Source organism: Bos indicus x Bos taurus, chromosome 9, assembly GCF_003369695.1.
Source record: "Bos indicus x Bos taurus breed Angus x Brahman F1 hybrid chromosome 9, Bos_hybrid_MaternalHap_v2.0, whole genome shotgun sequence".
In the NCBI taxonomy this organism is placed as follows: Eukaryota; Metazoa; Chordata; class Mammalia; order Artiodactyla; family Bovidae; genus Bos; species Bos indicus x Bos taurus.
In genome coordinates this window covers 88,370,614-88,398,589 of record NC_040084.1, presented here as the reverse complement: position 1 = coordinate 88,398,589, position 27,976 = coordinate 88,370,614, and the positions used below count along the sequence as shown (strand labels likewise).

Sequence of the window (27,976 nt, the reverse complement as noted above, 5' to 3'; positions counted from 1 at the left end):
TCATTTGGTTGTCACAATAACCCTTGAAGGTTTGATACAATATTGTCATCACCATTTTACAGATGAGAAAGCTGAGGCTCAGAGGTCACTATACTGTACCCAAGGTCACATAACCAGCAAGTGTGGGAGCTTATATTCTAAGCTACATGCACCTGGCATCAAAATCTATGGTTCAACCACAATGGCACACCACTAATGCAGACCAGACATTAGGACTTTTCCAGGACTGAGGTCATCTCTGAAAGGTGGACATACAAGAATACATCTCATTCAGAATGGATTTCACTCTGTTCCAGTCATCATTTGTTAGATTTCTTTCATATTCTGGCCAACAAATAAGTTGAAAAGAAGTGACTTACCCACAAATCCTCCTTCCCCAACCAGTTTCAGGGCAATTTTATCAGCCAACACTGAAGAGTTGCCATGAGCGATGTTGGCAAAGGGGCCAGCATGCACAAATACAGGCGTCCCCTGTGGAAGCAGAAGAACACAGCTTATAAAGCTACGACCCTGCAATCCCTCTACTGGGCATATATCTGGAGAAAAACAAGATCTGAAATGATTCGTGCACCCCAGTGTTCACTGCAGCACTGTTTACAGCCAAGACAGGACGCAACCTAAATGCCCATCAACAAAGGAATGCACAGCACATATGCTACATGTATACAAGGGAATATCAGCCATTTAAAAGAATGAAATAATGCCATTCGCAGCAATATGGATGGATCTTGAGATTATCAAACTAAGTGAAGTTAGACAGAGAAGAAATATACTATGAGATCCCTTATGTGAGGAATCGAAAAAGAGAGGATGCAAATGAATTTATGTATAAAACACAAAGAGACCCACAGAATGAATTTATGGTTGCTGGGAGGAAGGATGTGGGGGAAGGGACGGTGAAGGAGTTTGGGATGGACATGAACACGTTGCTATATTTAAAACGGATAACCAACAAGGACCTACTGTATAGCACATGGAACTCTGCTCAACATTATGCAGCAGTCTTGCCGGACGGGAGTTTAGGGGAGAATGGATAGGTGTATATGTATGGCTGAGTCCCTTTGCTGTTTACCTGAAACTATTTCAACATTGTTAATCAGCTACATCCCAATACAAAATAAAAAGTTAAAAAAAAAGCTATGAGACCCAGTTATTTCCTATTATAAATTTTGATAAGCCACTGTGTTAGCTGCCTCAGTGACCATGAAATAAACCTTATGTCATAGTATTCTGCATTATACTCTTAAAAAGAATGGAATGAAACTCTGATGGGCTAAGAAGCTTGTTTAAATGTTTTTTTCCCCATTAAGAAATCAACTAATCCAAGAAAAATATAATCATAAAATCAGCACAATAATTGAGTTGTGGGAATCATGGCAGGGCAAGTACATATTATTACTGGCCATTTTTATATTTACAGTAATAATCTTTTGATTTTTGAAAATTTTATCTTTCTCATTGTTTATCTTACCTATTAAAAATCTGGTAACTATTAAGACAATGAAAGAAAAATTTCACTCATAGTAAAATTTCAGAGTTACTAAAAAGACAAAAGAAAAAAGGGAATTCTCAAAAACTTTAGATTTTAATGATTTAAACAAAATTTGTCATGAAATGACATTACTTTTCTTTTACTTTCATTTCCATACTTTTGTCAAACAGAAGAGACCGTAGTCCTATCTAAAAAAAGTATGCACATTCAGTAAAATGTTCAGGTTTTATTTGGAGTCAGGCAGGGCCACTAAGGTCTGTGTGTATGAAGCCTTGGCTCCACCTGTGAAAATACAGGCTGCCCTTCCATTGACATGGGGGGAGGCAGGGAGCGATGCGGGGGGTGGGGCCGTGGAAAGTTCCCATGAACCAGGATGGGCTGTGAGTGATGTTTCAAAGCTTAGAAAAATGAACAAAAGCAGGAAGAAAGGCAGTGAAAGAAAACTCATCGCAGAGTGAAAATAACTGTGAAATAATGCTGGGATCCGTGTTTATGGAAATGAAGACATGTATGTTTACTGTCCAGATCGCTATCTGTCTGTCCATCTACAGTTCTCACTTCTGTGCAGAGAAACCTTTTAAGTGCTCTGAAGAAAACACTGTTTAAGCTCTTAATGTCTCCATCACCTCCTAGCCTTGGGAGTTATAGGGTGTAGCGCCTGTAGTAAGTGAGTGGAGCTAGTGAGGAAAATTTAAAGAGACAAGGCCACAGGCTCCACCCCTGGGTAGGCAGTAGGCTTCACTCCTCTGTGCCCTGCAACTCTCATCCTGGCCATCTGTTTAAGAAGCACTGCACACCAGTCTCCAGGTCGACAGGTGACAGGGTGTGGCTGGATTAGCATCAACACACTGCTATCCCTGGGATAATGACTCTAGGGACTAGATCGGCAGCATTTAATTTTAATTAGATTAAAATTAAAGGCCACACAGCAGATTCATCACTAAAGCAGCATGAAGTATTAGAGCCCTGGTTTTTGAGCTCCCAGGATGTGGTTTAAATAGATATAAAAATTCTTAGAACATCATTGTTGGACATTCAAGCACAGTCTCACACACTCAACTTATATGACACAGTATACTTTGTCTAACTGTGTTGTCAAAGTTTGTTAACACTTTGTCTAAGAAATTCTATCACTAACCCAAAGACATAAAAATATCTATCCTGAGTTCAATATTTTATTTTACATACAGATCACTTAGCAAAGTAATAACAGGAACTATCTTGGTTTCTATGATGACAAAGCTATGAATATTCTCCATAATGGACTTTTCAACCATTTCATAAGATTGATGCTTCAACTGTTCCTTGCTGACCAGAGATCTAAAAGAGCATTCATTATCCACAAGAACTTTCTGCAGTGCTCAAAATATTCTCTATCTGCTCTGTCCAATATGATAACCACCATCCACATGTGGCTATAGAGCACTTAAAATGTAGCTGATAAAAATAAATAGAAATGTTAACTAGTATGACTGAACAACCGAATTTTAAACTTAGACTAATTCAGACTGAAATAACCACGAGGGGCCCACAGGTACCATACTGGACAGAACTGCCGCAAGCGGGTATTTCCCGTCTACACTGCATGTGGTTAACCCACGGCTACACAAGTTGCTGAGATGTAAGACAGACATTTATTGAGTTTCTAAGTTTCTATTCTGGTCAATTAGTACTTCATTAGCTAAGGCAGGAATCATATCAAGAACCTTTTTCTTTCCGGATGACCAACCAGTTATTCTGATGCTCCTCATAGGCTCAGAAGGGCTGGAAATGCTCACATGTAGAGATGCAAAAGCAGTCTATTTAATGCAACTCTGTCAACACTTTCTATGAAAACAAAACCACTTACTTCTAGGGTCTGCATCAGATTTGGTTTTATCGCGTCTTTCATCAGAACAGTCAAAGCACCTGTCACCCCCTAAAGAAAAGGGAGGAAAAAATACACTTATTTAGATTATCGACAAAAGATCATTCACATGAGGGTGAATTCTCAGCCGCTTCTCACCAGCCTGCCTTGTGCATGGGTAACCCCACTGGCAGCCGTCAAGTCTGAGCTATAGGTAAGACAGTGCTCTCACCTCGCCTGAATGGATGCCAACCCTTCTAGGATGTGATGGGGAAGCAGTAGTCATTGCATTTTTTCTCAAGACCTTCCTTGATTGAAATAAGGGGCTTACTATACCTTTCAATTCACCTAAGTTTTTTTCTGGCAATTATGCACGTTACTTTTCATCACCGGAGATTACACTATTGCCCTGAGAAATAAGATGAAGAATGAAAACAAGGCTGGTTACAGAAAGGGACCGTAGAGAGCAGGGGGTGTGTCTAAAGGCACCCGCGCTGGTTTCTATTCTCGCTTGCATCTCAGCCCACAGATGCAGAAGGTACTCAGGACACTGGAAAGGCATCTTGTTTTCTGTCTCTCACTCTACATCTGCCTAGAATGAAGCTGAAGCCACTTGTGGCTGTGGTTGCTTCCTTTCAATCCTATGAAGCTTGAATTAGGCTCTCATGCAGCTCCCTATTGCATTCCTGGAAAAGAACAGGACAAGCAAGAGACAAAGCAGGGATGAAGTCTGAGAACTACTGGGGAAAGTGTGCTAAAGCAGGCCACAAAGGGAATTTAAAAAAAAATACTGTTCTATTTGTTTATTTGGCTGGGCTGGGTCTTACTTGCAGCATGTAGGATCTAGTTCCTTGACCAGGGACCAAACCCAGACCCCCTGCATTGAGAGTGTGATGTCTTGGCCACTGGACCACCAGGGAAGTCCTGGGAAAGCATTAAAAAAAAAAAAAAAAAATTTCTTTCCACCTTTTCTAAAGACCCTGGGGAATGATCTTTCAACAAACTAGTCAAATAATTAGAAGGTCATATTATGAGCAAATGCATGTGCATGTAGCCTTGAAAAAATGAAGGTGGCCTGCAACAAATCCTGACAGATCAGGCAGTAGAATCTAAGGATTTGTTTATTACTTTCTCTCTACCTCTATCATCAACAATATTAAATGTTTCTCTTATATAACCAATTTCTATTTTTGTCCTTTTATAATATGGAATCACTGAAATGTCTTTAAAAATCAAATTTACTTTCTACTTTATTGGACAAAATAAATGTTGCAAGAACTGTAACCTACCTATTACAGGTATATGAAGAAATTAGGTACATTTTGCAAGCAAGAAACATCAAAGAGTCAACTCTGAGTTTTTTTGTTCCAGATCCGAGAGTTTCATCACAAAGCAAAAAAAAGTTCAGGGAAATATTTGTGGATTAAGCCCTTTCAAAGTACTCCTGACATATTACTGATACCTAATATTAAGAGGATACAGAGGAAATATTTATACAGAAACTATAATATACTATTCTAGAGAGAAATGTTGAGATTTGATAATTTTTAAAAAGCAATATCTTTAGAGCAAACTGCATTTGGATTTTCTCTTTTAGCTTTATACTAAGCATTCCATGAGCAGCCGATATAAATTTATCTATTTAACCTACTTTACAAGACTTATGAGTCAGTCAGATTCACCTCTTCAAAAAGAAGCTAAAAGGTAATCAAGACATTTTGGCAAAGGTTTAAAATTACCCCAAGCCCTTGGAATTAATAAGACAGCTTCTCATCAGCGTTTATTTAAGATTCCATTATGGTGCATGACTAAATACATGGGAAAGTAAGCTTAAATTTAGAGCAATGGCTGTCTATGTTGTACCAAGTGTTGTGTGCTTATAAACATGTACGAGCACATGAAATCGCTACATTGCTGATGGGGGGGTCGGGGTGGGGGTGGCGGGCGGGGGGTGAACAGCAATGGTGGCTGTGAAAGGGAAGAGAGGAAAAAGATTAGTGTGCAAATTACAATCAGCACTAAGCAAAGTGGTGGTGTGCCAGGCTACTATGAATATTTTGTAAGAAAGCATCATTCCATGCAAAAGAAAGCTACATGAGTACGAATGGGTTGGGGGAGATCTGTTTTTAAATAAGCTGAAACCCAAGTCGAAGGTACAAAATTAAACACGCCAGCGTGCCCACGGAGCAGGCTGGAGTCAAAAATGTGCCTCTTTAACTTAATCTTCCCTTTCATGAAGGTGGAGTTGCTTCTTATTCCTTGGAATGGGGATTTGCCCTCAATTTAAAGCAGGCAAAGATTACCTTTAAAAAAAAAAAGCCACAGGCTTCCACTCCAGGCAGAGCAGAAATCAGGATTGGAAAGAATCGTGAAAAGCACATGAAATAGACCTCAGGTACTCTGATTGCAGCCAGGAATAATAAGCACGTTACAAATGCCTGTGAGTGCCACATTAAGTTGTAGGATAATCAGGACCTTTAGTAGGAAAAGGTGTGAACAGAAATTCCCATTATACCCAGTGACATGAAGAAGACTCTCATTCTCCTGATTACATGTGGCTCCTGGTGGCTCAGACAGTCATGAATTTGCCTGCAATTCGGGAGACCTGGGTTCGGTCCCTGGGTGGGGAAGGTCAGGGACCTTGAGCTCTCTGGAGCTTCTGAGATGGACATACCAAGTCGTCTGCTGTCACAGGCTGTCCATTTCTGTCACTGGCCACCACCATTCTTCCCAGCCGCTCCTTCATGTCCGATAGGCTGTCGGTCAGAGCCAGCACTGCCATGATTTCACTGGCCACTGCGATGTCAAACTGCGCCTGAAACAACAAAAGTCGAGGTCCTGGTCAGCGGACTGTTTCCATGGAGCGCTATATTGCAGCACTCAGGTCTTGCGGGCCTGGGGTTCAGTCCTCAATAGACCATTCTCAGATGCACAAATTTCCAGCAATTGCACAGTCCTGGGCTTAGTGCTCTTTCTTTATTTGCTCTGCTGAGCAGAACAGGGCATGGCCAGGCCCCTCCATAACACCAGCTCGCGGCACTACGAGATGTGCTTTTGAGGCACGTCTCAGACTTGTAATTGTTAATGTGATGGTCTGATGGATGCAGATCTCCACTGCAGAACCGTAGTGCCACAAAGACAGGGACCATTTGAGGAAGGTTTGTTCCTGAGTCCCCAGCTTGGGGGACTGAGTGTGAAATGAAGCAGGATTCAATACGTGTTGGCAAAATAAAGAAAGAGTTCGCCAACTACCCTCTCTGTCACTTCTGTGTGTCGAGGGGGCTGCATGTGTTTGCCCCATTAAGAGATGAGCAGCAAACTGTGAAAGAAGATGGTCTGAAGCCAGTTTTGTAGACTTAGAGCTTGGCACAGCAGTGAGGAGGCCCCCAACTTGTGTTCTCCACACCCACTCCCCAGTCATGAGGTGACGTGGAATCCATTCTGAGCTGTCCACCTCAGATGGTGAACCGTTCAGCCACAAACGTGGAGAGTGGCTACTTTCTGAGAAATGCCCCTGGGCCTTCCTATTCCCTCTCCTGGCTCTGATTCCACCCTGGACACAATCCAACAAGAACACAAGGAACGATCGCCCTCTTCCTCCTCCTAATTCAGTCACTGGACAAAACCACTTCATCACCCTCCGTCCCCAGGGGTGTGGGAGCCAGACAAGTTCAGTCTTACATAGCAAATAGCTGCCCCCTGGCAGGATCACCTCAGGAGATATTTTATTGGTCCATTTTGGGCACCAGCAGAAGAGGAAATGAAGGAAAGAAGGAGCTTTCTGGCTACTTCCTGGTTGAGATTTCAGTAGTCGTTGATTTAGTGAAAACATATTACCTGAGAGTCAAATGCATCTATACTCAATTATTACATTCTCAATATAAGCCATTCCAAACATAAGTCGTTTTTCATTGTATGAAATTTAGGATTTTCTATACCTCCATTCTACTAAAAACAGTGCATATGAAAAAAGACTAAAAATAATGAGACTTTCTGTACAAAAACCAAGGTTCAAAATATCCTTAAAATATGAACTGTGTAAGTAATAAGAGGAATATATAACACTCCTATAGGTTCTTCATTTGTAATTGTTACAATTTCAGAATTTTGTATCTCAAGCACTATCAAAAACGAAGCAAGGATCAATATAAGAATAGTTACTCATTTTATGCCTGAATAGTGTAGCTATTAGTGGGCTACTTGTTTCTGTTTGGCAAATAAAATATTTCCAAATCACATTAAGGTATAAATAAGATATCCTTATTGCATATCACACGTTTACACAAAAGACAAAAAGCCATGTTGGCAAGGATGTGAATTGACGTAGCTTTCCTGGAATGTGATGGGGAAATGCACACCAACATTTACATCTGTATCCTCTGATTCTGCAGTTATGGATCTGGGAGTTTGTCGTAAGGGTATCATCAGGCAGGATTACACAAAAATGTGTGTATGTTGTTGTTGTTCAGTCACTAAGTCACGTCTGACTCTTTGTGACCCCATGGACTGCAGCCCAGCAGGCTTCCCATCCCTCACCATCTCCCGGAGTTTGCTCAGATTCATGTCCATTGACTCAGTGATGATATCTAAACATCTCATCCTCTGTCGCCCCCTTCTCCTCTAGCCAAAATCAAGGTCTTTTCCAATGAGTCAACTCTTCACATCAGGTGGCCAAAGTATTGGAGCATCAGCTTCAGAATCATTCCTTCCAGGGAATATACACTTAGTACTTACTAACAGTAGATCTGATCTTAATGTAAGAAGTGCATTAAGTACAATACACAAAGTAACCTACAAAACAAGAGGCTGTCAAACAACATCCTCAAGATCCTGGCCTTAATGATATGTTGTACAAGAGATGACTCAACAGTAGTAGATACAACGGTCATCTTAATTAAATTCACCCATTCTTGTCCATTTTAGTTAACTGATTCCTAAGATGTCAATGTTCACTCTTGCCACCTTCTGCTTGACCACTTTCAATTTACCTTGATTCATGGACCTAACATTCCAGGTTCCTATACAGTATTGTTCTTTACAACACCAGGCTTTACTTTCACCACCAGACACAAGTCTGAGTGTTGTTTCCACTTTGGCCCAGCCACTTCATTGTTTCAGGAGCTATTTGTAATTGCCCTCTGCTCTTCTCTAGTAGCATACTGACACCTTTTGACCTGTGGGGCTCATCTTCCAGTGTCATATCTCTTTGCTTTTTTCGTACTGTTTATGAGGTTCTCATGGCAAGAATATTGGAGTGGTTTGCCATTCCCCTCTCCAAGGGACCACGTTTTATCAGAACTCTTCACTATGACCTATCCATCTTGGGTGGCCCTGCATGGTATGGCTCATAGTTTCATTGTTACACAGGCCCTTCACCACAATCCATGAAGGGGTTATGTATTTTATGTTGGGATAAAATAAATAAGCTGTAACATACGTGTACATGTATGTTACAGCTTGTTTATTTTAGCCCAACACCCTAAGTTACATTAAGAGTGAACTGGTTGAATCCAGTTATGGTACATCTACAAAATGTGATGTTATATAGCTATTAAAAAATGATGATCTAGATCTACTTTTATTGACACAGAAATATGTTTTAAGTTAAAATAGCTTTAAAGGTTAAAAAAAATCAGTTAAAGTTCTTAAATATAGTCTTTTATAATTTAAAAATATGTATGCTTAAAGCAATATAGAATACAACCTTGGACAAGTTACCTAACGCAATATGCCAACTTTTCTCATTTGCAAACTAGATTTACAAACTAAATGTGCTCATCATGCATGTAACAGGCCTACCAACACAAGGCACCAAGTGAGCATCAGACCACAGCCATTGTTTATCTTGCACCTCTCTAGTGCCAAGATAAAGCACAAAAATAAGCACAGAAAGTGTGCAAGTTAATGCAAAAGCCATGAATCTAAAGCTATCTTAAGGTATAAAGTTTACTACAAAAAATAATAATTTAGAGGCCTGCTGTGCCTGGATGAAAAATCGTGGAATGAATTTATATTCCCTAAGCACCGTTGCTTCACACCAGAGTCCTATTAAAATGAGGATGAGCATTGTAATTTATCTTCCACATTTTCTGGGTTTGGATAATAGGACATTATTCTTAACAACTTCTCAGGCTATTAAGCCAAATAACTGGGTGTTTATTCTTTGGTTTATGAAACATGAATAATACGTCTGAGACTTTCATTTTTCAGTTGTTATGCAACTAACTGGGTAGACTGACAATAAAACATGTTAGAAAGCATATTCAAGGCATACCCTGAATGGCTCCTAGCAGAAATACAACTAAAATCACACAGGAAAAGGGTGGTAAGATAATATTCAAGAGCTTCCGCCTCCTGATCCTTTCCCAGTCTTGCTGAGGGACTGGAAACATGTGGGGGGATGCACTGGCCCCTGCAGGTGGAGGAATGAGAAGAGAAAAGCAGAGAACCAGCTCCCGGGGCAGGGAAAATGCAAGAGCAGAGCCATCCCTAGAGAAGGCACTACCTTACCTGCCGGGAACAGCCCTTCTCTGTGTTCGCCTGCCCAATGGTTATTTTCCGTAGAAATCGGTCATTGGTATCCACAACTGAAAGAGAAGAGAACAGAGGATCAGCAAGTAGGAACTGGTTGTCCAGTGTGTATCTGAAGTGGTTCTGGATGCTGGGGAGGCAGTGGAGAGCAAGAAACATGGTTTGACTTCTTGAGCAGATGATCCCATGTGAGGACACAGAAAGGGCTCAAAGAAACTAGCAATCACCCAGCCTAGGAAATAAAGGAGGGGACAGGAGAGCCTGTGTTGGGGCAGGGGTCAGGGGTGGCGTGCCATTTTTACCAGGCAGTAAGGAAAAGCATTTCTGAAGCAGTGTCCTTTTTTTTTTTTTTTCACAATGAAGCATGAGGCCCAAGAAGAAGACAATTAAGTCCCTCTAAAGGTAAACACTACATGACCGTATGACCCACCACTTCCAACAGAACTGGAAGCGGGTATTGCACACCCATGATCATAGCAGCATTTATTCACAACAGCCAAGGAGTGTCCACTGACAGATGAATGAATAAACCAATTTTATCCATTAACCCATTTGATCCAGTTTTATCCACTCATACCATGCGGTACAGATGGACAATGGAATGCTACACAGCCATAAAATGAGTGAATATTTGATACCTCATGCACCAACATGGATGAACATGGAAAATACCATGCAAAATGAAATAAACCGGATACAGTATGATTCCACTTGTACAGGGCTGTTAGAACAGGCAAATTATTTATAGAGACAGAACAGAATGGTGATGAACAGGGGCTGAGGGGAGGTGGGGAGTTATTATTTAGGAAATGAGTTTTTATTGAGGATGATAAAAAGATTTTGGGTATAGTTAGTGTTGATGGTATAACTATATATTGTACACTTAATGCCATGAATACCACACTTATGAGTAATTAAAATGATAATTTTATATTTTACCACCAGGAAAAATAAACCCTCTAAAATAAATAAAGTAGAATTTAGGGGGAGAAGTCAATGATGGTAAGAGTGGGTATCAATTCTCTTTACACTTTTCACTGGCTTGTCTGAATGGCACTGATTCACACTTTGTTTTGTGAAAACCAAATGTACAATGCCAGGAATCAAAGAAAGAAGGACACAGACTTCACTAATAATTCATATGGCATCAAAGAGCAGGCAGTCCAACTGACAACTTATATTCAACTTACTAAATGTTTAATACAGCGCTGACAAAAACAGTGATGGGAATCGCATATCTGGGGACTAATATCATCTGTGGGATAAACAATGTGAACGTTTCCTTTCATACACAAAGCACGAGCAGACCTGCTCACCTTGTCTGCCTCCATTGTTCCCTGACTTGTTAAGTGTCAGCTCTTTCTCCATGTACAATCCTCCTCTCTCTCACACATTCATACATACACACTCATTACCACAGGCCCATACGGATATCGAAGCAACACTCACCAAGCACAGGGCAATCTCTCTATGACTTTAAGGCACAGAGTCCTATATCCAGAAAGGAATGCCTCTCCATATCGCCACTGCTGCTGCTGCTGCTGCTAAGGCGCTTCAGTCGTGTCCAACTCTGTGAGACCCCATAGACGGCAGCCCACCAGGCTCCGCTGTCCCTGGGATTCTCCAGGCAAGAACACTGGAGTGGGTTGCCATTGCCTTCTCCAATGCGTGAAAGTGAAGTCGCTCAGTTGTGTCCAACTCTGTGCAACCCCATGGACTGCAGCCCACCAGGCTCCTCCGTCCATGGGATTTTCCAGGCAAGAGTACTGGAGTGGGATGCCATTGGCTTCTCTGCCATATTGCCACTAGCTAGTACTTATTCTCAAGACCAATGGTGCAGAATCATATAAAGTAAAAGGATTTCCTATTCTCATGCGAAGCATACACACGTGATCTTTTTTATTGGAAATTCAGCTGGATTTATTTAGCAAAGAGAACACAAGCCAAGAATAGAAAAAGAACCAAGTTAACAAGATCAGCTATAATCAGTGGGAACCAGAACCACCACCCACCACCCCGCCCCCGCAGGCTGTGTTTGGCACGGCCCTAGTAGAGCAGGACATCTCACGGTCCATCAAGCTTTGGATGTCCGTGGAAAGACACAAGCGAAATGACAGTGATACATAAGACAAGAACTGTGAAGATTAAATTCTGATACACAAGAAAGATGCATACTAGAAAGTAACGCTTTGTTGTTCAGTCGCTAAGTCAAGTCGTGTCCGACTCTTTCTGTGACCCCATGGACTGTAGCCCACCAGGCTCCTCTGTCCATGGGATTTCCTAGACAAGAATACTGGAGTGGGTTGCTATTTCCCTCTTCAAGGGATCTTCCCAAACCAGGGACTGAACCCGTATCTCCTGCTTGGCAGGTGCGTTCTTTACCACTGAGCCATCTGGAAAGCAGAAGGTAACACCAGTAATACAGAATTCCTTGACTCTAAGTCTTTAGCTCTAAGATAGAGCTAAAGATAGAGTGAGAAACATATTTATTCACTTCAGAGATTTTTACTTAGGGTCAATTTTGTGACAGATGCTGTGCCAGCTGTACAGGGATACAAAGACAAACGAGACATCATTCTCTGATGGAAGGCACTCGCTGGCCAAAGCGAGAGATGGAGAGTGCAGGTAGGTGTGGAGAAGGTGAAGAGCTCCTGCAGAGAGAAGAGATCTGTCTTTTCACTCTTTGCCCTAGACGGTCCCTTTAGGACTACACTGCTGTGTCCTGAGGCTCATTAACAACCAGCTACGGTTCAGGCACTGGGTGGTACAAGGTAGGACATAAGGGGCAGGCCCTTATTTTGGATTCAGCAGAAGAACGGTACTGATTCCCTGCAAAGTTGCAGGGCAGTGCTGGGAACCAGTAACTGGATATCAGTTTCCTGGAGATCGAGGCTTTGGGTCCTTTGTCTAACAGCCCTTGAGCCCCTGCAGGACCCAATGCTCAGAAAGGCAGGGATTCACATCCCAGGGAACAATAAAATGACCCAATGTCCACTGTCTCTTCTGCTTATATCATGTGTTTCTATAAAAGTCTATCAGCTCCCAGTTCCTCCCTGTCAGCAGGCATTATGAGGCCTTCAAGCTTCTGATAGGAAGCATAGGATAAAACCACCAAGAGTCACATTTCTTACACAGGATGAAAGGAAAGAAGTGACCACTAAATGTCCAACATCCATATGGTGTGAGAGGAGGTTTTTAGCCTCACGAGGTCCCTGAATGTCTCCTTTCTAGTTATCAAATTAGAAAAGCATCTAATCTCATCATAAAGGTTATACTCTTTTAAGCTCTAAGTCCAATTATTAAATGGCCTCAATCTACGTGATGGGAGAGTCCTTTTTCTCATATTAATCCATGGGAGGAAGAGCCAAACTAGCTGTCAAATGTCATTCCGAACTCCTTGTGGCAATGGAACATGATATAAATGATACCTTATTATGATATAAATGAAACTAGTAGGGTACAAATTCTATAGCTTTAATTATACACAACTCCAGGTGGCAAATGACGTTTTTGTCCTTCAGTGCCCTAAACAATAATGCCATTCTAACATTTATCGGGACTACTTTTTTAACGTCATCTCCACGAGAAATGATTCACAACCACAGTAACGTCAGTGTTTTCATGCTTCTCAGAGAGAAAGAACAAGAACACAGCCCTGTTTCTGATGGCTACCTCTGCTGGAGCCACAGTGCAGATGTGGAAGACTGTCCCTAGTGTAAGATTTCTTTTTAGCATATCCCCATGCTAGGTTTCAAATACACTGATTCCACCTGCATAATTTTTCATTCGTAAGTACACCTCCAAATACCTTTTAAGGAATAAAACGAATTCACAAATACCTGGAAAAAGTTGACTATGCCTTTTGAATACAATGGTGTTGGAATAATTAATCCTTCCAGTAGATTCCCAATAAAATGCTAAACATATTCATACCAAGAATTAAAAATGATGATGGTGGGACTTCCCTGGCAGTCCAGTGGTTAAGGCTGTGCAGTTCCACTGCAGGGAGTGTGGGTTCAAACCCTGGTTGGGGAACTAAGATCCCATATGTCCCACGGAGCAGCCAGAAAGATACATAAATAAAATAAAAATGATGTTGGTCTGTTCAGTAATAGGCATATGTTTAAGGAGGTTGTAGTTCATTCACAGAAGACTTCTGGGACCATTTAAAATGACCACAACAGTCACTAACAAAATGGAACATGATATAAATGATATCTTATTATGATATAAATGAAACTAGTAGGGTACAAATTCTATAGCTTTAATTATAAACAAAACTGTAGGTGCACAGAAAAACTATGAATAGTAGTTTTATTTGCACAGTTAGACGTTTCTGATTTTTTTTAGAGATGCGGAGAAGGCAATGGCACCCCACTCCAGTACTCTTGCCTGGAAAATCCCATGGACGGAGGAGCCTGGTGGGCTGCAGTCCACGGGGTCGCTAAGAGTCGGACACGACTGAGTGACTTCACTTTCACTTTTCACTTTCATGCATTGGAGAAGGAAATGGCAACCCACTCCAGTGTTCTTGCCTGGAGAATCCCAGGGACGAGGGAGCCTGATGGGCTGCCGTCTATGGGGTCGCACAGAGTCGGACACGACTGAAGCGACTTAGCAGTAGCAGCAGCAAAATCTGTATGATCCTACTAGTCCATTCTAAAGGAGATCAGTCCTGGGATTTCTTTGGAGGGAATGATGCTAAAGCTGAAACTCCAGTACTTTGGCCACCTCATTCGAAGAGTTGACCCATTGGAAAAGACTCTGATGCTGGGAGGGATTGGGGGCAGGAGGAGAAGGGGACGACAGAGGATGAGATGGCTGGATGGCATCACTGACTCGATGGACGTGAGTCTGAGTGAACTCCGGGAGTTGGTGATGGACAGGGAGGCCTGGCGTGCTGCGATTCATGGGGTTGCAAAGAGTTGGACACGACTGAGCAATTGAACTAAACTAACAAAAAAAAATCTGTATAATGTTACTACTTTGATAATTTTAAAAAACATTCAGAAGTTTCTGAAGAGATTTTACTCTATGTTAGGAGTCTGGGAGACAGAGACACACAGAAAAAGTACCTCATACGACTATTACCATAATGACCATCTGGATGGTGCTTCAGGGTTGGAAAGCACTCTCATGTCCCACTACAGCCACCCAAGGGAAAGGCTGCTATTATGACTCATTTACAGATGAGGAAAGCGAGTAATTCACTTGTCCAGAGTTACACAGCTCATAAATGACAGAGACAAGACGGGTTCTCTAGTCTTTGCTTTTCCATCTCACTAAATTTTGTAGTGAACAGGTTGAATGGATTCCCGGGAGTTGAGCTTCATGCAGGTGGGGTGGTCCTGAGCTGTGTCCGGGAAGGCAAGATGGGAGATGGGGCGGGATGGGCCAGCGGGGGGCGGGGCAGAGGGATGAGGCAAACAGGAAGCAAAGGTGTGCATGGGGCTGGCCACAAGGCAGTGCTCCTGAAGGCCAGGCCAAGGGTGCAGCACCAACCACCCAGGATGGAGGCTCTCAGAAAGGGGGTGACAGGACACCTCCCCCTCTACTATGAAATCACCGAGTTGTGGGGGGGGGCGGCGGGGGTTGGAAATGGAAGTAAGAAAATCTACTAAAAGGTAACTGCAATAAATCAGGCATCTACTCATAATTAAAAAAAATGTTACATATAGCAAACTCCCGTTGGCTATCTACTTTACATAGAGTAATATGTTTCCTTGTTACTCCCTCCATACACCTCACCCTCTCCTGCTGTGTCTTAGGAAACTCAAACAGGAGCTCTGTATCAACCTAGAGGGGTTGGATGGGGGAGATGGGAGGGAGGTTCAACAAAGAGAGGAGATATGTATACTTATGTCTGATGCATGTTAAGGTTTGACAGAAAATAACAAAATTCTGTAAAGCAATTATCCTTCAGTTAAAAAAAAAAAAAAGTGTGTAGAAATGGAGAAATGTGGTGATAGGGGAATTCTGAGAAGAAAAACAAAGGAAGGATCAGGAGTACACACTATCTGACTCTTCTTTAGGTTTTATCAAGTGCTGTTACCACATGCCTGGAAGCATGTATTATCGACTCCATTTCCATTTGCCAGAACAGGCATGTGCTTTGCTCTGGGGCTGCTAAGTCGCTTCAGTCGTGCAACCCCATAGATGGCAGCCCACCAGGCTTCCCCATCCCTGGAATTCTCCAGGCAAGAACACTGGAGTGGGTGGCCATTTCCTTCTCCAATGCATGAAAGTGAAAAGTGAAAGTGAAGTCACTCAGTTGTGTCCGACTCTGTGTGACCCCATAGACAGCCCACCAGGCTCCTCCGTCCATGGATTTTCCAGGCAAGAGTACTGGAGTGGGGTGCCATTGCCTTCTCCGTGCTTTGCTCAGGGTCACGCAGTTAAGTTAGTGGCGAGGGAGACATCCGCTCAAGGCTCCTGACTCCACATTCGGTGCCTTCCTGCCCACCCCACCCACATCCCACCCTTGCAGACAGCAGGGTGGGGTGGCAGTGGAGAGGGGATGTCACAGCAAAGAGGGAAACAGGGAGGCTAGGGCCGAAGTCCCTTCATGCTGCATTTCAAGTGTTAGGATTCTCATCAGTGGCTGGAAGCATTATACTCAGAGAAAAAAATTCCTCACTGAAAACAGAAATTTCTGAGAGGCTCAGACCTGGCTGGTAAGGGAAGAGAAAGGAAGAAATTAAAATTAGGGTGCCCGGTAGAGAGGCAGTGGGAGCCACAGACAGTCCTTCCACTAACAGAAGACAAGAGCGCAGAGAAGAGACAGGAAGAAAGTACTTTTCCTGGGAAATTGGTAGAGCCGGAGTGATTGGGATGAGCTAAGGGCACAGTTATTTCTCCCAACTAGGAGACGAGGATGAGAAAGGCTGGTCAAACAACAGTGACTGAGTTAATGGAGCGACTGTGCAACGCAAGCTGGGAAGACAGCGGAAGAAATACAATCGTGCGTGTGTGAAATCAACTGAGGGGCGCCCGCTGGAGGACGTGTCGCCCTCCTCATCCGGCCACCAGCACCCACCTCTCTGCCATGTGATGGTGGAGGGGTCGATGTCAAGACGGGCAAATTTCCTCATTTCCTCTTCTGTCAGCGCACTCGGATCAGTCTTATTTATTCCCAGTCTCTAGTGGTTAAGAAGAACAAAATGCGATGGGTTTTAGAAGGAATAGAAAGCAAGATGTAATCAAATTGTCTCTACTTCTACTTCCTCTGTAACTAGGACAACCTTTTTAAAAACTAAGCTGAACTTCAAGTAAATTGCAGGTTAGGCCAACTCATAAATGAATGTCAGAATCCAAACACACCCTAAATGGAAGACACGGATATTTGTAATTGTTACTGTTGTTTAGTTGCTTCGTCGCGTCCTACTCTTTGCGACCCCATGGACTGCAGCATGCCAGGCTTCCCTGTCCTTCACCATCTCCTGGAGTTTGCTCAAACTCTTAAAAGGTGACGATGCAGGTGACAATATACAAAGAACAAGTGTTGCATTGCCTGTCGTGACCTCAGGTTATGTGGTCACCTCATGCTGTGCTCAGAAGGGGCATAAACGGTCTATCTAATTGATGCTTGAGTTCATTAATTCTTCTTTTCTGATATAAATCCCAATAATTTAAGTTTTATGTCTATGAGTTCAAGTCATTTCTATTTCCATTAGAAAAAAAATTAAAACTTTAAATGCATCTTTTTCTACAAAGGAAACATTTTAAGAAAGTGCTTTTTGATAGTATATAAGAGTGTCTGCCACATGCCAGCCATCCTGGTAAGTTAAGAAGAAATACTGGGAGCTTAGTCCTGACTGTGGAATTTAAACTCTAACCAGAAGGATAAGAACCTGAGTAGACTGGTTCCGGGATGAAAAACATTTTTACTGTCGCTTAAGGGACACAGTCTGAGACTGCATGTCTTTTTATTATTTATTGTGATAAGCCTTTCTTAGGGCTTTCCTGGTGGCTCAGTGCTAAGAACGTGCCTGCCAATATAGGAGATGCAGGTTTGATCCCTGGGTCAGGAAGATCCCCTGGAGAAGCAAATGAAAACTCACTCAAGTATTCTTGCCTGGGAAATCCCATTGGACAGAGCAGCCTGGTGGGCTACAGTCTATGGGTTTGCAAAGAGTCTGACACGACTTAGCGACTAGACAACAACAAAGTCTAAGAAAAGAATGTAGGAAACAGAAACTATATAAATGGTGGAGTTGCTGAGGATAGTATATTGTATATTGTGCATTCTCAACAAATTGAACTTGGTTTAGTAAGAAGCCAGGCGATAAATTTCTTAAACCCATTCCACCAATTAATGGTTGTAAATTAAAGTTATTTTTTCATTTCTGAAAAAAAGCAAGGGGAAAATCCATGATTCAAAGGATGTTAAGTAGCAAACAGCACCAGAAAATGGCAAAATGGATAAGAATTAAGAGCACATCCACAAATACAATCTTAATACCTTGCTGCAATAAAAAATGAAATAGATGAGTTTTCAAAGGCTTCCCTAGAAAGTTAAAACATGTTATGGAAAAGACTCTTGGCCATCCTCATTTGTTGGTTGACAAGAGTTCTCAGCAAAGTGGTCCTCTCATTTTATAGATGAAGAAGCTGACATCTACAAGCAAGAACTAATTTGTTCACCAGTTTTTTGGTGCAGGATCCAGGCCTCAGGCATCTAGTTCCATGCAATCTTTGCTACACTGTTCTGCCTTTTTAAGAGTTTTATATATATATATATAAAATCTACTTTATATATGTGTATGTATATATATATGTATAAGGTATCTGAAAACCAAAACTCAAATCAAGTTCAAGATTTCTGGTTTCAATTTTTTGATTTGTTTCCAGGGTATTTTTTTGTTAAAGAACCATTAACTGGAAACTTACTTTCAGCCGAGCAAGTTGAATTTTTGAAAATTCTCGAACACCATTCACTGAAGGAACCAGTCGATTATACAGGGCCTAAAAACACAAAACAAAAACAAAACTCACACAAGTTTAAGGGCCAACCACGAATGTGGACAATTTACAGAATATGACACAGTTCATTACATTTATAACTAAACTGTTTGGATTAGAGACCCTATTAAAATTCTTGGCTAATGTAAACAATTTAGACTTAAGTTCTGTCATTTTAATAAATCTGAACTAGATCTGAAATAATGCACATTGTAAAGAGCTTGCATGAAAATATATTTCTTGATCTACAGCCTTTTAACTATCAAATTAAAAATTATCTCTATAGCTGCCTTTAGCTTTAAGAACTCACTAGAGAGTCAGTTTAATTGGAAGATGTCAGGACTTTTGTGAAATATGCCAAAAATTCCCACTTTTGTTCACATCCTATGTCTATGAGGAACTGGCATCTATGAGGAATTAGCATCTGGTACTGTGTCCCCTGTGTGAGCTACATCTCAGACTGTATACCCTCAGCCAAAAAGGAGGTCTGACATGTTTAACAGGGCATTGAGACCAGCTGCCTCTAACATGGGAATCTTAAAAAGAATCTCTCCAATCCCCTTAGTACAGACCAGAGATTATACCTATGGGCAAAACGAAGAGAATTTGGCTTAAAAAGTACAATAGTAGAATTCTTTCATTAACTTGGCAGTGGTCAGAGAATCAGACTGAAGTAGAGATTCTCTCCTTGAGAAGGATGGACACATATCTAATTCACAAAATTTTGAATAGGATTTCAGACAACTTGGACACTCCAAAACTTTTTCCATGAACGCCTTAATCCAGAACTCCCAGGGTAAGATGCCCAAAATGGCCAATAAGGGGGCTGTCTCACCTTATCTGTTTGAGTGTTTTCATGCAAAATCCTTGCGTCGATAGCGGCAGCCAGCAAATTATTGGCAGCAGTAATGGCGTGGATGTCCCCAGTAAGGTGAAGGTTGAACTAGAAAATGAAATGAAACATCTAACTTGCTTCAAACAACCATCTGCAATATTGAAGAGCTTTCTGACTAAACAAAATAATATGCTAATTACACACCCCTACAATGGTTAGGTATGTTTTACAAAGCCTAAATCAGAAAAACCAATGTCGGGATTTTCCACTTTTAAATCCTTCCTTTTTCAGGTTAAGAGGGAAACAATTCTGGTGGAGTTAATGATTGGTTTCCTTATTTTGGTTTTCTTTTTTTACGTACTTTTATGTACTGTTTTATAATTAGGAAAATAATATCATATCAAATGTACTTGGCAATATGGCAGGGAACAAAACACACGGTAGAAACAGAAAAATACAAAATGTGACAGCCGAAGAAAGAGAAAAAAATGTATCACCATCACAACTTCATATTTCTGTTATTTTTCTTCTAACCTTAGGCGCACACATGATTATCACATGCAGAATCAGCATATTTGTAATCTGTTAACTTCTTTAAAAGCGTATTGTAGAGATCAATATCAAAAGATATTGGAAAACAACCCACATAGTTTCAAGTGCAATGTGACATTTACGAAGAGAGATCTTTGACTTAGCCATTGAAAACTTCAATAAAGTCAGAAGACTGAAAAAATACAGGGCGTGATGGAAGAGAACAAAGCTTTTAAATGAGAAAAGAGTACCAAAATGAGAAGTTGATATCAAAGATACTTTAAAAATCCCATGTATTTGGAAATTAAATGTCCACTTTTAAATAATGGGTGTATCTAAGAAGCCATAACAAGGAAAATTAGAAAATATTTGTCATAGTAGAAAAATGAAAAGAAAATTTATCAAAATTTGTTGCATGTAGCTATAGCTGCTCAGTGCAATTAAATACGATCTGGAACCTTGAATGAGGTATGAAAATAAATAATGGAGACTAGCATTAAATTTTGTGAAATTTGAACAAAATCTGTACTTTAGTTAATAATACTGCATCACATGTTAATTCCCTGATTTTTTTTTTACAACACAGTATTTCTTTATGTTGCTGAGAGAACCTTTGTATGATTTCAATACCTTCACACCATGAAATTTTTGAACCTGCTGTTATGTCCCTGAATATGTTCCAGTGACTCCTAGTTTATAGCCTATGGAACTTGGATAAAATTTGTATCCTACTGTTGTGTGAAAATTTTATAAATCTTAATTACATTTAATTGGTTTATAGTGCTTTTCAGGTCTAGTATATCCTTCTACTTCTCTGTATATTCATTCTATTAATTTTTGACAGTTTGATATTAAAACTCCAACTAAAAACCTTAATTTATCTACTTAAAAAATAACTGTACTACATCGTAGAACTATATGTAACTTTGTTCCAAGTTTGTCATATTTTCCAAGTCTCCTGTAAATGTGCTATCATATTTTCATAATTTAAAAAAATAAAGAAGTAAGCAAAGAAAAAAATATCTTGTTTGTGTATGGCTACTGTTCACAGGGGCTGTATAGTCATGCATATATAACAAAATTTTTTATTTAGGTTGCTTCCAGATTTTCACTTTTGTAAAGAAGCAATCATTTGAAAACACATACAAGTAGCTTTTTTAAAAAGAAATTAATTTCTGAACAAGTAATACAGGTACTCTAGCAGGCACTCTGCTCAGAGCTGAGGATGAATAGACAGAGAAGACACTAGAGGTCCTTGAATCCAAGAACAAACTGCCTGCGTTTCACCTACTCAGCTGTCATAAGATAGCCCTGACTATCTTACACCTCCATTTGGCATAGGCACATGGCAATGAACACCAAGGCTATTTTCATCCTCGACAGCAAAATCCTCAGCTGCTCCCCAGGCTACATTCCTTACACTGCATCCCCACCCTGGGCCCAGCTCTGAAGATGCCCAGATTGTGAATATTACTCATGCCCCTGCAGATGTGGGGCCCAGGGCTCTTCTTTTCTGCAAAACCTCGGACTATTCATTCTCATTCCCACCCCCGATATTTAAAGACCAGCCAAAATTTCCCTCCAGTTTCCATGGTGCTGACATCTCCATGGGTTAAAACAAACAAACAAACAAACAAAAAAACAACTATTCCTTCAACAAAAGGCTTTCCAAGTGGTTCAGTGGTAAAGAAACCACCTGCCCATGTAGGAGATGAAGGAGATATGAGTTTGATCCCTGGGTTGAGAAGATCCCTGGAGAAGGAAACGGCAAACCCCTTTGGTATTTTTGCCTGGGAAACCCCATGGACAGAGGAGTCTGGCGGGCTATAGTCTATGGGGTTACAAAGAGCTGGACACAACTCGGTGATTAAGTACAGACAGACAGTTTTTTGTCCTTCAGCATAAACAACAAATACTCCCTAGTGCTGGGCATGCTGCTAAGTGCTGAGGCCTGTGGGCTCCACCATGGCCAGAGGACCACAGGGAGGTAAACGTGGAGAAGGAAGAGATGTGTCGGATGGATGGAATAGAAGCTGGGTGTGTGAGCTGGGCAGGGAGGGCAGGGAAGGAAGGGAAAAACCTTCCAGACTTGGAACCAAGAGACGAGAGAGCAGGAATCCAAGGAGCTTGACAGGGTGGAGAGAGAGAGTGTGGTTTGTGGGAAGTTGAGACGGCGGGTGGCTGGGGAGACAGCAAGAGCACAGGCACACGGGGACCGGCTGTGCTGTGCTGGACAGACAGTGGTGGAGTCCCTGTTGAGACAAACACAGCAGGAAAGTAACCTGCTCAGAAACGGGTTTAGGAAGTTTTCTTAGGACCTGACCCAAGAGACTGATGCAAAGAGTGGAACTGATGGGACCTGGTCATGGTTAGACCCAGGGGACCAGCAAGAGTTACGCGGGTGGATTACGCAGGGTGGATTACGGAGGGTGGATTACGCAGGTGGAAGAAGGTGACCTTGGAGAAAAAAGAACTGGCACCACTGCTGCTTTTGGACCATTCTTCCCTGGAACCATGGTCATCCCTCCATGGGAAACTGGTTTCAGGACTCCCGCAGACACCGAAAACCAGACACTCAAAGTCCCTTATGTCCAATAGGGTAGTATTGTATACAAACATACACACATCCTCCAGTATAATCTAAATCATCACAAGACTACTTATCATAACTACCCAATACCAAGTAAACGTTATGGAAATAGCTTCCAGTGTGCATTAAATTCAAGTTTTGCTTTTTGGAATTTCTGGAAAAAATTTTTTTTTCTATTTTTAAGCTGCAACTGTTAAAAACCATGGATGTGGAACCTGGGGATATAGACGGCCGGCTGGATTTCATTTTGCAGTCTCAATCCACAGAGGTGAAGAGTCCAGCCTTCCTGAATTCAGCAGAATAACACATGGAGATATAGCTCTGCATTCTCTCACCCAGAACCCCGAGGTGGGTTTTGGGACTCAGAATTTTTTGGAATGCAGAAAGGTAGTGTGATGTACATAATCTATTTATAAAACATTCCAAGTAAGGTCCAGGTCAGCATCCATTAATCAAAAACAGTATTTCTGCAGAAAAATATATGAATATTTACAACAAGCAGCATAGACAAAATCCACAAGAAGCTCCTAACAGTAAATGTCAGGTTTTGCTCTCAAATGAGTCATGCAAACATTTCTGGTTTTCAAAGCCTTTAGGACTTTGGGTTGGAGGATAAAGTACTATGGGTCTATAAGGTTCCAGGAGGGAAAAACAGTGATAAGACACGTATCTCTTTGAAATCTTACCTCCTCCATAGGGATGACCTGGGCATATCCACCACCTGCAGCTCCTCCTAAACAACAGAGCAGGTAGCATTTGAGATGAGTTGCCAAGTACAGCTACACAGGAGCCCCAGGGAAACGGTTCCTCAAACCCAACAGGGAGGGATGTATTCCCAAGATGTAAGAAGTACAGGCACTGAGAAGCATTACTGGTATGGCAAAGGAGAACAGAAAGGGGGAATGTTCCCCCATGTCCCGCTCTGTATTGAGGACTTTGAAGGACTTTGGTCTCTTTGTTTAGAAGAGGGTAAGCATAATACGGGCTTCCCTGGTAGTTGAGCTAGTAAAGAATTCACCTGCAGTGCAGGAGACCCCGGTTCAATTCCTGGGTCAGGAAGATCCCCTGGAGAAGGGATAGGCTACCCACTCCAGTATCCATGGGATTCCCATGGTGGTGGCTCAAACAGTAAAGAATATGCCTGCAATGTAGGAGACGAGGGTTCGATTTCCGGGCTGGGAAGATCCCCTGCAGGAGGGCATGGCAACCCACTCCAGTATTCTTGACTGGAGAATCCCATGGACAGGAGCCTGGTAGGCTACAGTCCATGGGGTCACAAAGAGTCGAACACCACTGAGCGACTAAGCAGACAGCACACACAAGCATAATATGGCAAATGTTGTTACACCAAATACGGGATTATTTCATTAATTATTAGATATGGCTATGCTTTATCTAAAGTGCACATGTGGTACAGACGATCCTATTTACAAAGCAGAAACAGAAACACAGACATAGAGAACAAATGTATGGATACCAAAGGGGAAGGGAGTGGGATGAACTGGGGGATTGGCATTGACACGTATACACTATTGATACTGTGTAGAAAATAGATGTTAGTTTTCTAACTGAGAACATACTGTACAGCTCAGGGAACTCGACTCAATGCACTGTGGTGCTCTGATTGGAAAGAAGTCCAACAGGGAGGGGATATATGTAAATACATGGCTGATTCATTTTGCTGTACAGTAGAAACTGGCACAGCATTATCAAGCAACTGCACTCCAATAAGAATTTAAAAAAATTTTTTTAATAAAATGCGCATGAATTTAAGTACCAAAAAATGTTTCCTAAATAAAATCTACCTGATAAACAGATTCACATATTATAGACTCTATCAGTTTATTCTAGTTAATAGTATATACGATTTATCATAATGTTTATCCCTCAAAATAGTAAAGTTATCACATTAAAAAGACTTCTCTTTCCTAAAACAATACCTTGTGCATCCATTATTATTTTACAGTTTACCATATTTTTATATACTATTTGGTCCTCACAACAAATTGGTAAGCCTAGTACTATATGCCTTTTACAATTGTGGCTCAGAGAGGTTATGACTGGCTAAAGGTCACACAGCAGTAAGGGAGATAGCCACAAATAAAACCCCAGCTTTCTTGTCCAAGTTTAGTGTTCACTGCACTACATAAAATACGACATTCTAAGAGTACTTAAAGTTAGGAGTTATTAATACTTGTAACAGCAATGTAAATATAATACTGCTAAAAACCACAAAGTACTGAGAACAAGAATTGTGGCAGTGAATGCTGTTACAAAGTGAGCTGAAGAATGATTCATGATAAATCGATGAAAAAAGATGAGTGAACATGTAGGAGCCAGATCTCAGCACAACCACAGCCACAGAGGAACTTCACCTCATGCCCCAGTCCACAGTCAGCTTCCAGAGCTCCTGCAGCCCCACAAGGCAGCTCTGATGAGATGAGGCTTGGGGGCCGACCTAGGGGTCTCTAACTGTCTCGATGGAAAGACCTTTTACCTTGGTGGGGACGATAAAACACCGGCATGAATGGCAGCATTTTAAAACCACTCACCAAAGGAGGAACTGCTGAAATGGAGGGCTTCTGCTCAAGGCTGGGATCCTGAGCAAAAGCTGGATGGACCACTGTCTGAGTGAAGGAAGGGGATGGGTCTCCTGGGGAGCTCCACTCAGACCTCCCCCTGCAGCTCTCTTGGTGGGAGGACCAAGTCAGGAGACCTCCACCTACTGAGTGCAGGGTAGTGCGTTGGGGAGTGGGGCGTGCTTGTAGGGACGAAACTTGCTGGTTCCACATTTGCTGGTGATGAATTTTGCTTTGAAAGGTATTTATTGTTGTTGCTGTGCAGTTGCTCAGTGTCTGACTCTTTGCCACCCCATGGACTGTGGCACGCCAGGCTTCCCTGTCCTTCGCTGTCTCCCAGAGTTTTGCTCTACCTCATGTCCACTCAATCAATGATGCCATCCAACCAGCTCATCCTCTGTCCCCTCCTCCTTCTCCCCTCAATCTTTCCCAGTATCAGGGTCTTTTCCAATGTATATACTAGCTGTTAGATAAATTACCTTTAACTCCGAAAGTTGGTCCTTGAGAAGGCTGCCTGAGACAGGCAAAGGAGTTGACGTTCAGGTGCGCAGTCAATGCCTGTACAAGCCCAATTGTAACTGTACTTTTTCCTTCTCCAAGAGGGGTGGGTGTGATCCTGATTTGGGAAAAAAACAGTAACTTTAATAATGTTTTCTAGACAACCTATGCAAAATCAATCTATGGTACAGGAACCAAATCGAAGGAGACCAGTAGAGACCACGTCACGCCAAAATCCCTCCATCACTCAACTTCCGTGGACCTTTGCGGTTCACTTACATCACAAAATCCACATTTAAAAGTCAAGATACAGATACATCTGTACCAAAAGAGCCAATTAAAAGAAGTTATTTAGCAGTGCCAATAACATTATCAACTTTAGGAAATGGCATAAACGTATCCATCAAAGTGATTTAATAATTAAGCTGACGTCATTTCTTGTTGATGGATAATTTGGCATTTGTTCTTCCAGGGCCATTTACTGAGGATGTTATGTGGGCACCAAGCCTAAGTCAATGGTCCATACATGGTGAGGTGGGGCCAGACTTGTCCATTAGACGGGATTCGAATGTCCCCACTCATCTGTCTCCTTCTTGCCATCGTGTCCGTGGCTTTTCTAGCCATGTCTGAACACAAACCAGGCTGGAGGCTCATTACCCCAGGATGGCCCATTCATTTCCTGATAACTTTTACAATTAGACAAGTTGTTTGTCCTAAAGCAGAGATGTTAGCATTCCTACAGACACACTTAGCCTACTCCCCTTCCAAACAACAACCCTTCAAATATTTAGAAGGAATAAGTCCACAGCTCCTAAACACACTAAGGCGGTCACCTCTGCTCTGGGGGCTCACCGTTGAGCACACACCCTAAAAAGCCAAGCATCACACGTTCACAACATCACAGTATAAGAAACAGGACAGGCGAGTATTACATTCCCAAGAAAAGACCCATGAAATTGTTCCTTAGCCTATACTAATCAGTGCTGCTGCTGCTGCTAAGTTGCTTCAGTCGTGTCTGACTCTGTGTGACCCCATAGACGGCAGCCCACCAGGCTCCTCTGTCCCTGGGATTCTTCAGGCAAGAACACTGGAGTGGGTTGCCATTTCCTTCTCCAATGCATGAAAGTGAGAAGTGAAAGTGAAGTCGCTCAGTCGTGTCCGACTCTTAGCGAACCCATGGACCACAGCCTACCAGACTCCTCCATCCAGTGCTACAAGTTTTTAAAACACTTCTTTGGGCTTACAGTTTAGTCTTCTATGAGTTAGAGGGTATGAGCCGAATTGTCTAGGACAGTCAACCACAACAAAACTGACGGCAGAGTTTTCTGACCTACAAAATGCAGCGATGTGATCACAAAGAAGCAACGCAACTATCTCAGACTACCACGGCTATACAATCACTCTTTCAGCAAATATATCTTGAGTAGCATTAAGTCCAGGTTACTAGACCCTGGGGACACAGTGATAACCATGGTGGACTCCACTGCTGACCTCACAGAGCTTACAGTCAATGGGAGATAGTAGTAGTGCAGTGTTAGTTGCTCAGTCATGTCTGACTCTTTGCGAACCCACAAACTGTAGCCCACTAGACTCCGCTGTCTGTGGGATTCTCCAGGCAAGAGTACTGTGAGTTGCCATTCCCTTCTCCAGAGGATTTTCCCCAACCTAGGGATCAAACTTGGTTCTCCTGCATTGCAGGCAGATTCTTTACTGTCTGAGCTAGCAGGAAGCCCCATAGCCAATGGGAGATATGAAGAGCTAAACTGGCAATTACAATGAATTTGAGAAATGCTGAGACAGGGGAAATGGCAATAAGACTGTATTTTGAGAGTACATGGAAGGATGATCTAATTAGATTTGGGACATCAAGGAAGACTTCCTGGAGGAAGTGATATCTGAGACCTGACAAATGAATAAGCATTAGTCAGATAAAAGTGAGAGTCAGTTTGGGGTAATTCATATCCTAGGTCCTGTGCTTTATATTTACTGGGTTACTTTTTATCTTCATTTGATAAATGAGGACACTGAGGCACAGCAATTTTAAGCAACCTGCTCAAGGCCACACGGATTAATAAACCAGGAAATTAAATCCAGGCAAATGGTCTGATTTCAC

General features: G+C 41.9%; 1 protein-coding gene across 2 annotated transcripts in view; it reads right to left on the bottom strand.

The window, feature by feature from the left end:
• The window catches only part of MTHFD1L (methylenetetrahydrofolate dehydrogenase (NADP+ dependent) 1 like), a 182,015-nt gene that overhangs the window by 106,866 nt on the left and 47,173 nt on the right, over positions 1-27,976 (bottom strand). For both annotated transcript variants that reach the window (XM_027551844.1, XM_027551845.1), the window contains exons 12-20: positions 25,845-25,981; positions 23,473-23,519; positions 19,666-19,773; positions 18,759-18,833; positions 16,906-17,008; positions 9,849-9,925; positions 6,013-6,153; positions 3,342-3,410; positions 360-471 (exon numbers count right to left, since the gene is read on the bottom strand). In XM_027551844.1, the coding sequence (XP_027407645.1) occupies positions 360-471; positions 3,342-3,410; positions 6,013-6,153; positions 9,849-9,925; positions 16,906-17,008; positions 18,759-18,833; positions 19,666-19,773; positions 23,473-23,519; positions 25,845-25,981 (869 nt within the window). The remainder of the gene's footprint in view (positions 1-359; positions 472-3,341; positions 3,411-6,012; positions 6,154-9,848; positions 9,926-16,905; positions 17,009-18,758; positions 18,834-19,665; positions 19,774-23,472; positions 23,520-25,844; positions 25,982-27,976) is intronic.